The sequence below is a fragment of the Acanthisitta chloris genome, unplaced genomic scaffold (genome assembly GCF_000695815.1).
Source record: "Acanthisitta chloris isolate BGI_N310 unplaced genomic scaffold, ASM69581v1 scaffold7641, whole genome shotgun sequence".
Lineage (NCBI taxonomy): Eukaryota > Metazoa > Chordata > Aves > Passeriformes > Acanthisittidae > Acanthisitta > Acanthisitta chloris.
Genome location: NW_008656401.1, coordinates 1 through 11,427, shown reverse-complemented (window position 1 = coordinate 11,427; position 11,427 = coordinate 1). Strand labels below are relative to the sequence as shown.

The 11,427-nt window shown below is 42.5% G+C and overlaps 1 protein-coding gene across 1 annotated transcript; it reads right to left on the bottom strand.

The window, feature by feature from the left end:
• Positions 1–122: 122 nt before the first annotated feature.
• TCTN2 (tectonic family member 2) lies at positions 123–11,390 on the bottom strand (the record flags this gene model as incomplete). The annotated part of the gene is made up of 20 exons (XM_009084314.1): positions 11,267–11,390; positions 10,796–10,882; positions 10,477–10,590; positions 10,105–10,178; positions 9,072–9,267; positions 8,634–8,734; positions 8,191–8,387; positions 7,843–7,966; positions 7,310–7,445; positions 6,589–6,654; positions 5,670–5,798; positions 5,265–5,342; positions 4,888–4,968; positions 4,382–4,493; positions 3,901–4,004; positions 3,383–3,539; positions 2,630–2,755; positions 2,459–2,547; positions 1,598–1,691; positions 123–188 (listed from the first exon to the last, which is right to left on the bottom strand). Coding segments are annotated over exons 1-20 (2,255 nt in total), but the record flags the coding sequence as incomplete, so codon positions are not given.
• Positions 11,391–11,427: the final 37 nt, after the last annotated feature.

The following is an 11,427-nucleotide window of genomic DNA, read 5'->3' as shown; positions in this document are numbered from 1 at the left end:
GGGAACAACGCGGCCAACCGGCGGCAGCGCGGGGCGAGCGCAGGCAGCGGCGCCGGGACACTGCTGGCACCGAGCAGCACAGACTCACCCAACCGAGCCTTCGGGGAGCTCGTCCCGCTCACCGGGAATGGGAAGCAGATTCACACGGGAATGCGCTGGCAGACAGGGATCCACCGCCCGAGAGGCTCCTATGGAAGTGAGAGGAAATGAGTGAATCATGGAATCAACCGGGTTGGAAGAGACCTCCAAGATCAAGTCCAACCCTACTGTGGTTACCAGACCATGGCACTAAGTGTCACATCCAGTCTCAGCTTGAAAACCTCCAGGGATGGTGAATCCACCACCTCCCTGGGCAGTACATTCCAGTGTCTGAAATGTTACTGACAGAGCTGTAACACAATGTGAACCACAATGTGGCACTTGGTGCTACTGTCTAATAACCACGGTAGGGTTGGGCGTGCTGAGCTTGAATATCCAAGAATATTTCTCCACAATTTTCACGCCAAACTACTTAAAATATTAGCAAAGCAGTTGTCTTTACAGCAACATTTTTAAACCAAGGATCTCTCCATAATTTGGAAAACCAGGAGTTGCTCAGCATTGCTGCAAGCAAACCAATCACCCCACTTGATTCTATGATTCTATGACAATCCTCAATTATTTGATCAACTGAAGACGAATCAGTAAATGTTTTCTGCACCCTGTGCAGCTCAGATTAGACACAGCAGGTTGTCAGTGTTTGGTTAGGCCATGAAGAGGTTGCCCAGGAAGGTGGTGGAGTCACTCACCATCCCTGGAAGCATTTAAGAGGTGTCTGGATCTGGCACTAGAAGATACAATTCTAGATATGCAGCATATTGAGGCCTTGTGGAACCTGATCTAGTGGGGAGGTGTCGAGGGTTGGGACTTGATGATGTGTAAGGTCCATTACAACCCCTAAATTCTATGATTCTCTGATACCTATTCCATCATATATATTTAAGACATAGTTTAGGGTTTAGGGGTTACAGCAGTGGCAGGTTAATGGTTGGACTTGATCTTAAAGGTCTCTTCCAACCTTGATGAATTCATGATTCTAGTGCAAAGCATGATCTGAAATTCACATTTCCTGTTACATACACGTAAACATGTGAAGTGTGACAACTTCTCAGAGCTGTAAGCATCTGCCCACTGCTCCAGCAATAGATGTGCATGAGAGGTTTAGTGTGAGGAGGAGATTCTACTCCAGGAGAAGAGAACCAGCTTGAGAGGAGACAGATCCATCCACAATCCTGCTGTGGATCCAACAGTAGATCCAATCCCAACCCTCTTGTGGCCTCTGGGCTGAACTCAGCAGAGCTCACCCTGCTGAAGTCACTCTGCACTTTGCTGCTCCAACCACACAGTCAAAGGCTTTAAAATAATTTATTACTTTTTGTTTTAAATAACCATTTTCTGTACACCATAAAAGTACTGATTTTATGTGTCCTTCAAGGTTTATATAAAATGGGTACAAAATCCAAGAATATTTCTCCATAATTTTTACCCCAAAGTTCTTGAAATATTAACAAAGTGCTTCTCTTTACAATAACGTTTTTAAACCAAGGATCTCTCCCACAATTTAGAAAACAAAGGGTTGCTCAGAATTGCTGCAAGTAAACCAAGAAATGCCAATAAGAGGCCTTTAGCAAGGCACTGGGAATATGGTTCTCCTGGAAAAGAAGGGAAGAAAGAAAAAGTGTAAGTGTCTGAGAGCTGAATTTTAGTTTAGACAACAACCCAAATATAGAGAGTAAAATGTAAGCACAGCCTGAATAAATACTGCAGCACAAAGCAAGGAAGGAAAATGCTTCATACTCATAAAACTTTATACTCGTAAAACTTCATTCTTTGTGTAACTTTATTCCCTGGAGTTGTGCAGAAAATAAACACAGGCAGTTCCCTCCAGGACAGAGTCCAAGTGCCTTGATGCCCCTTGAATCCCAGACATTCAATCTTCAGAGTCTCCCATGAAGTATAACCCAGAGATTTACAGAGAGGAAATTTAAAAATTAACTGTCTTAACAATATGGCAAATTTTTACAGGCAAAGTGAGAAGCAAAGTCTCCCTCCACCCTTCAAGGGCAATGACACACACTGACAGTGCTACAGCTACAGAGCAGAATCATAAATCAATATATTCTCCTGTGCCTCAGCCAGCACATGTCCCTCCAAACCCCACAGGGGAGTGAGAAAGGATCTCTCTCTGCCAAACTGATATGAAATTTCAACTAGTAGTTATTTTTTCCCACTAGTCTAAGTATGAAATTCATGCACTGTCAAGGAAACAACTGAACAGGTTGTTTGGGCCTTGCTTTCTGAAAGAGGAATTTGAATTCCCTGCTACAAAGCATTATTTCAGACTGAACTCCACACATCTAAGTATGTTTCAATGGAATCTGCCCAGTTTGGGGCACTCCACACTGTCTATTGTCATTACCTGTGTAAAACCGAGTCAGGGGATACAACAGCTGTGGCCAACACACATCGTTTCGATCACAGTCAAACTCTGCATAGATCACCTGATACCTGGGGAGAAGGAACCTCCTGGTCACTGCTGGTCACACTGCTGAACATAATGTGAAGCCATCAGTGGTTTTAGCAAAATTACCTCGTCACTGGAACAGGTGGCTGAGCTGGGACTTGAATGAACTGAACAGAAGCTGTGATGGGGAGAAAGCTGAGGCTGTTCCCACAGCTAAGCCCACACTGGAACTGCCACAGCACTGTGGAGTAACTGGAATGATAAGAATAACGATTGCTTGAGGGCTGTAAATGGAAATTTAGAGCCGAAACGTAACCATGAAAGGATAAAATACACAGTATTGGAGGAGGTTGGTAATTCCTGGATTTTCAACACCACACAGGGGAGAACTTGCCAAGTCTGGAAACATAAAATGAAACAGAATCACATTGATTTGATTGGGACGGGAGGGAAGTGTTTGCAAAGTGAAAATTCCCTGGTTCAGGACAGAATAATAAAGCACTTAGCACAGCTCTCAGGAGCTCTGCACTGGGGTAAGACAACACAGGACACTGCTGTCACTTGCACCATGTGACAAGAAATTCAGACATTCTTCTGCTGGAATGCCCTGTGTGTGCTGGCAGCACCATGGAGTTTATTTAGTGTTTCAGTGAAGTAGAAAAATTATCTACTCTTAACCATTAATGAATTTTTTCCTTTTCATTTCAGAGGGAGAAAGACTAAACTGATTGTGATCAAAGGAATTTGGGTTGCAAAAAATGAAAGGCATATAAAAATGAGAACACCACTTTTGTTTGTAAAATTTAACCTGGCTGTGTTAGGTGAGTCTCCAGATGAAACACTGATCTGTCAGCTAACCAGAGCCACAACTCACTCTACCTGATCTGCACAGCAAGAATCTGTTGCTGGGGAATCCCTTGCACTGCTCCCACTTCTGCAAAGACTATTTGAATATTGAGGTTTGCAGGAATATCTGGACAAATGCCTTTTATGCTTCCAGTGCTCACATTGGTATCAGAATGAAATGGACCAAGACCTGTGGAGGAGAATGGAGTTAGTAAATGTAAATATTATGGAAAAACATTGTATTTTCATAGCCCAGTGAAATATTGGTAACTGTCACACAGGGACACATTAAAAATGGTTTCTCTCTATAAAAAACACTTAAGTGAGTTATTTATCACCAGATAAATGCCAAGTCCTATGTGGACAGGCTGGTGCAGTATCCACACACACTGAATTCTCTGCCTGTGTGTACACATAGGTGGATGGATGGATCCAGACACACAGATCAGTAATTTTAGGCACTTCAAATTCCATTTTGGGTTTAATTGGAGATGTTCTGTTCATTGTATGAGCACAATTAGACTGTAAAGAACAGAGCAAACCTCACTTACGTCTGATTTCCACCCAATCATTTAGATCAGAGTAGCTGGAATTGTCTCTCTTTCCAATGTGAGTAGCTTGTATCAAGGAATTCAATCTCTCAGTTACATTTCCTCTGCAACATAAGAATGGAACATCACACAAAAGGTAAATCTGTATTGCCTGCCACTCTGGGTTGAAATATTGTTCATCATAAGGTCAGTTTCATCTGAAAGATGTTATCACTCAACAAAAATAAACTTGCCCTAGTGAGTTGCCTGTTGAAGACACAGCAAAACATTCCACCCACACACAGTCCTCATTTGAGTACAGAGTGAAACCACTATTATAACTTCCCATGAAAAATAAAGTGAGACTTTAACCCCCAGAAAACTGAAATGACAGATGAATATTTAAGAAGAACCTACCAGTGCTCCTAGAAGGCATTTGCAGACAATCAGGTAACAAGCAACAGGAGGTATGTAGGGAGAAAATTCAGCTTGTGCAGCTCACCTTAACAGGCTGCAATCTTCATCAGTCCCAACTTCTAGAACACACCCAGAGTGTGAGTCCACTCCAAACAGAACTGGTGTGTAAGTTGCTGATGCACATAAACCTCTGCCAGCTGCGAAATGAAAACATCTTACTTGAGCTTTCCTATATCCACCTTCAGGTCTGTAGCTTCCAATTTTGTGCACAAACATCAAACATCAGAATGCAAAACACAAAGCAGCATAGTTCAAAAATAGAGGCAAGTTCTTTCCACTTAAATATTCCAGGAAAGTAGCAGAGGTTTTCTCACTGACCTTGGGATACAAAAGCAAGATCTGGCAGAGGTTTTTAACTAAAGTGTGTTTAAAAAAAAACCACTTAGTGCCATGGTCTAGTAACTAGGGTAGAGTTGGACTTGATCTTGGAGGTCTTTTCCAACCTGGATGATTCTATGGTTCTATGATTTTATGAACAAAGCCCCAATGTTTTAGCATTAAGTACAGCTGCAGCTGCAGCCTCACATGTACCTGGCTGCCAAATGTTTAGGCTTCCAGAAGGATCAGATTCATTCAGATTTGCAGCTCTCACTGCTTCTCCAACTTGATAACCTAAACACAGAAGGGTAAATCATTAACACTGTGTGAGGATCCATAAGCATTAGCATTGATTGAATAATAAATGTCATCAATCCTGTAGCAAATGAACAGACATTTCCATTACAGTGGGAATAGCCTCATTTTAAACAATCAATATCTATGCAACAAAAGCCTAAGAACCAATCACTGCTGCTGGCACTGCAGTAAGGCAGGAAGGTGAAGGTTAGCAACATAAAACATGATCACTGATAATAACTTGTACAGTGTGAATTATTTTTCATTTAACAGGCAAAATAATGTATTAATACCTGGATCTCCAAATAATTCTGTTTCATTGGTTCTACTTAAACTGAGAAATTCCACTGTGAATCTCTGTGTCAGTATTTCTGGTAAGAGAAAAAAAATTAGGTTACTTTTAAATGATAATTAGCAAAAAGAAGGGTGTAAATTGGCAACAAGTATGGTGTAAATTAGCAAAAGGTATGGTGTAAATTAGCAAAAGTGTGCTCTGTGTAGAATATAAACTTCCATCCTTCGCTACTAGCAGAAGACTCAAAATAACACAAACTAATGAAAATCAGCCTCACACTTTTCTTTCCAGAGTCCCAGGGAAATTCTGTTTAAGCAGCATTAGTAAATAAGAGATTCTATCACAAGATTTCCATATTGAAGAAAAAACTATCATTAAAAATCATTAAAAAATGTCATGATACCTCCATCACATAAGCTCCCAAGGAAGACTGTGACATTGACTTGCTCAATGTTGTTGTCTTTCCAGCTGAATGTATAATGCTCTGCAAAAGTTACACTCTGACACAGAACCTCAGCAGGATGAAAACTTTCTGGCAGGAGAAAAGCAAAAAGGCCACACTGAAAAGCATTGAATTAGAAAACTGTGTTACTGCAGCTGAGAAGATCACATTCAAACCCTAGCAAAATTCTGGAAATTACAACATTCATCTTTTTTTTTTTTTTTGCTGAGTAAATGTGCAATGGAACAATCCCCATCTGATCAACATTTTCACATCAGCATCTCCAGGTCCTTTGTAGCTGAACCTCTCCACAAGAGCCCAGCACTGGACTTTACATCACCAGCTGATGCACTTCTCTGGGCTGAGGACTCCCTCGTTACCATCTCATCCCTCCCAGGGAGGCAGCACTGCCCAGAAAACTCATTAGCTTGGATTCCAATAGTTTCATTTGTGCTACATTATCCTCCCCTGACTGGGAACTGCTGTACTACGGCAAATAACTGCTGAAAAAGGCCCTTAAAGAGGCACGAGAGGTTACAAAACAGACACAAAACTGCTTACAGCCTGTCCATCCCACTTAAATGTTCATCCTGGAGACTTTTTTAGGCATTCTTTATACCTTTGTTTATTGTTATTGTTGGGGGTGTGCCTTCTCAAAACTTAATTTTAATGCAAGATGAGGAACCTGATTTCTTGCCAGTTGGGGTAAACTGAATACTTTTTGCTTTTCAGGAAGCCAAACAGTTTACTGAATATTAGATAACATAAAAGATTCCTCCTAAGAATTGCAGCAGGTAAACATTTGAGGCATCAAAATAATCTGTTTCTTACATAATCCAGGTGAGGTAAGAGTCATATTAATTCAATGGAAGAGACATACCACCTCCAGTGATGAATTTGCCCTTGTCAGTGATGGTTCTGTAGAAGACATTCTGCTGGATGAAGTCTGAGAATGAGAAACAAACACTGCAGTGATCCTGAGTAATAGGAGACATAGATCTGTCTTTACATCCAAGGTGCAAACCTTGTTACCAACGCTGAGTATAAAATTATTTAGACAATTGAATTTGGTAAAGACCCAAAGTGTTTGTATTTTAAAGCACAGCTAATTATCTCTGGGGATTACAAAGATAATTCAGACTAACACAATGAGACAATTATGGAGCAGAAGATGAAAAATCTTCGTGCTGTAATCACATTGTCCCAAACCCCAGAATGGCTCTTCATAGGTACAAGGTTTTGTCAAGCAGAGGAACCACTTCTCACTAGTTCTAAAACACTGATAGTGAACCTTCCTGCCAGAAAAAGGCTCTGCAGCAGTCTGAAAATAGTGGCACTGACACTGTTCATAACCTTTATGAGCCATCAGAAACAGCTAATGGGAAACAAAGAAAAATCCCACCGTTTTTCACATCCTACATCTTGGGAAATAGTGGGACACTTGCTAGAAGGTCATCAGAAGCAGGAACAGAACATCCCCACATGGGTGAACTACAGCCACCAGGTAACAGAGATGCTATGCCAACAGCCCTTGGGTTTGGCTTGTTCTAGAAGCTCTGGGTGACATGAAACACATTCCTGATTGGATTAATGCAGCTTACCCCCAGTGCCAGTGTTCACCCTCACACTGTGGGACAGGCCTTCCTTGTAAGATGCTCTATTGGTCAGGCACTTGACATCAAAGTTCTGCAGATAGGCCACAGGGGCATTTCCAACACACTGTCCAGCCATGGATTGCTGCAAGGGGTTAGAGAAATAAGTATTTTTTAGCCCCTGCCTTTCCACTTGAAGATAATTAGTTAGTGAGATGCTCCTAGTGGGCACTACAGCCTAATGGGACCCTCTGAGAAACAAGTCACCTGATGTGAGCAAAATATCTCAGTCTATAGTTTCAGTGTACACTGTGGCTTCATCCTTATCTGTCAAAATAATTATCACCAACAAGTGTCTCCAAAATGCAAAAGGAATCTGACAAAAGTCCTACCAGATGACTAAGATTCAAAGGGAAAACTAACTACAGTGCTCAGTAATACAGCAAGTGGCTGAATTTGGATGCAAAGCCCCAAGGAGTGTGAGGTACAGAGAGTTTCAAACAAACCAAGAGGAATCAAAAGCTCAAACACAAAGTGATTACCTGAGGAACAGTGAAATACTCATTTTCTTCTGTTATAATTGGGTCTCCTTGTCTGTAACCAGTGAAAAGTCTCCCAGGAGAAGTTTGTAAAGGGATGTTAAATGAAGGACCTTTGGGTGCAGAACTGCAAACAAGTTTCAAAATTAAACAAGTGCTTTACTCATTACCTCACACAAACAACTACACATCATCTCATGCAGTACCAACGACATTTCTCCATTTGCATGTAAAGTTCACAGCCTAAAAATCCCGATTTCCACAGAACTTTCACTGTAAAAAAACAGGTTATATATTTTTGGCCGCATGACTCACGTGTATGTTGAGAAAATAACTTTTCTTAAGACTTACGTAGAGCCATGGTAAAAGTAGCCAAGAAATGGAGTGTTGTCAAGAGAAGATTGTACACACAGGAAGGGAAACCACTCAGGGGTATATTCCAGTGAGCTGGAAGTGCAGAGCTGATCAAAAGGTGGGTTTACATCCCCACCAAACACCCCAGTGAAACAGGACCTGTTGAATAACTGCTTCACCTTGGGTATACACTCCTGAAAGGGAAAGGAATGGTCACTTCAGCATGGTAACTGCATTACCAACAGCACTATAGCCACATTCACAGGCAAATCAAACAGTTTTGGAGAGAGAAATGATATTTACGAGGAAAAACACAGAAAAATCCAAACAAGCCCTGTGGCCCATCCAGTCTGAAGCATTCAGTACCTCTCTCTCCCCCCAGACAACAGAAAGAGCCTAGAAATGTTGAGAACACCTAAAGTTTAATATGAAATAAGTACCAAATCACAGCAACAACGAACATCACAAGCTGCAGCTGTCAGGTCACAGGGACAAGGGCCCAAGGGCCAAAATGCCTGGTTGGGGATGATGGTTGCATTTTCTGCAAGAGAATTAGAAGAGAAAATCAGATTTAGTGGACTAAAATCCAAACAAACAGACCATGCACATTGCAATTTATTCTGACTGTACAGACACCTTTCTTTACATTCCATTGATAATTATTCAGTGTCACTTATTGCTGTCCAAATCCCCAATTATTTTTTTCACACAGAGAGGAAAACAACAGCCAAAATGCCATTTCTTCTTTCTTCTTCCTCACCAGCCTGGTCTAATGGGGAGGTGTCTCTGCCCAGGGCAGAGGGTTGGGACTAGATGATCTATAAGGTTCATTCCAACCTCTAAAATTCTATGATTCTTTAGCATACCTAAACACTTACCTGACACATTGCCTCTAAAGGAAGAGTTGGCATATATTTCAGCTTGAATGAGGAGCTGTGCCAGCACCACTGAACCATGGCAAGCCACAACCTGGAGTGTCTCCATCACGCAGAGAGGTGAGGGGCAGCAGTCAGTGATGTTGGGCAAACACAACTGCAGGTTTCTGGTCAAGCTTACAGTCACTTTGGAGATGTTCTGGAAGTGCAAAATAAAGCTGGACAGCTCTGGTGACTTGTTTAAAATTGGTCTTAATTACATCACTCATCAGCTTCTGAGAGGAAAGTTGGAATGAAGTGGAATGACAAAGAGTTTGCTTCTGAGGATTACATCACTCATCAGCTTCTGAGAGGGAAGTTGGAACGAAGTGGAATGACAGGTTGGAGAGTGGAATGACAAAGAGTTTGCTACTGAGAGAGGCAAATACAGTGAGGACATGCACTGCATGCAGAACCTTTAAGGCATGCACAGAAGTTATCTCAGAAATCTCAGCACAAATCCAAAGAAAAGAATAAACATCAAAAAGTGAACTTCAGTTTTTACAGCCTTCAGTTTAAAGTGACTGCAGAACTGATAAAATCCCTAAGGAATTACATCTAACACCTAGCACAAATCCAAAGAAAAGAATAAACACCAAAAAGTGAACTTCAGTTTTTACATCCTTCAGTTTAAAGTGACTGCAGAACTAAGGAATTACATCTAACACCGAAGGCAAGTCAATAAATACAGATGTTCCAGGGTTCATGCTGTATAAAACCACTACTTTTATTTCTGTTAGCTCCTTCCAGCAGATCTGGAACAGTCTCAGATGCTAAAACCAGGCAGTTCTGGAGAGCAGGAGGACAACAGGGAACCAGAGTGAAAGCTGCACCTCAGCACATTCCAGCAAGGACAGCCACATCAAGGGAAACAGGCAAGGGCAAGATATTCAAAAGGAGATGTTAGCACATTAACATTCTGCTAGTATTTCATTAGCCCTCGATATCTGACAGCTCCATTACTCCCATTTCAGGGCAGAATCAGTGTTTTACATACCATACCAGGTGAAACATCCAAATTCCAATCAGCAGCTCTTTTACTGCCACTGCAATCTGCAAGTGGCAAGTATCCTAGTGCAAAATGAAAAGGATTCCACTGTTATTTAGACAAGACTAGGACATAAGAAGTACATTTATATTCTTCTTGTGCCTTCAGGCAGACAACCCTCAGGCCCAGCTGACATGGAGTCAACAGAGAAGTAAAGGCTTGACCACAGAAACCCTTTGGAGTTCCTAGTTCAGTAACTATTAAAGCACTAAATGAAATGCATCACCATTTCTCCAGTAATTTTACTGCCGAAAATATCGATCACTCAAATTTATTTACACCTTTGGGGAAGAGGGGGAAGTGGGGGGGAAGTCTACTTACCTGTCTCTTCATCACTGGGACTTATAATTAGGGAAAAATTAATTCCTGAAGAATTTCCAAGATAAAAGGAATTGACTCTGGGCCCTGACATATGGATAAACGAAGGCTGAAAGACTAAAGAAAAGAGACAGAAATAAACAAGTCTTAACACACAGTGACTGCAAACAGTAACATCTGTAAGACATATTTAGGTCTTGGGCTAGATTCTTGCCTTGCTCTACTTTAAATTGCCACAAGCAGAGCAAAAAACACTTTGTAATGCCTAGTTAAGGGTTGTGTTCACATTCTTGCCAAGTGCTGGAGCAGTGGGCTCACTTACCTGTCCATACCATGAGTTTACACTCGTGAAGATGCTCAGGACACACAGTAACATTGTCAGGAGACTGAGCAGATGCACTGACAGCCCCTGCAGACAACACACAGCTCAGGCAGCAGCGTGTCTCGCATTTCTCGCTGATATCAGTTTATTTTTTAATTTCCTGAAGCCATGAAGGGCACCAGGAGTGTCCCACTACCTGTGGCCCAGCATCGCAGCCCTCAGCACGTAGACACAGCATGGACTTCAGAGCACCAAACTGAGAGTTTCACAGGATTTTTCCTTATGGTCTTCACCAAGGGTTAAAGGCTGCACATGAGCAGCTCCACCATCCCCTCCCAGTCTCCCCATGGCCAGCACATTGGGGCTCAGCGGCATCAAACACCCGCGACCTCCCCGTGCTGGGGAACGCTTAGGGCATTCACCGCCTGCCCCCGCTCCCCACACGCCCGTTCTCCGGACTCCTGCACCCACCGGGGTCCGCGGCTCGCCCTGCGGGGCTGAGAGACGCCAGCAGCAGCGCCCCGAGGCAAAGAACCTCCACAGCGCCCAGAGCGGCCCGAGGCGCCGCCATCTTGGGGCGCCAGCGCGGCGCCATGGCAACGCGGGGCGGGAAACGGGAAAAGGGCGGGAAA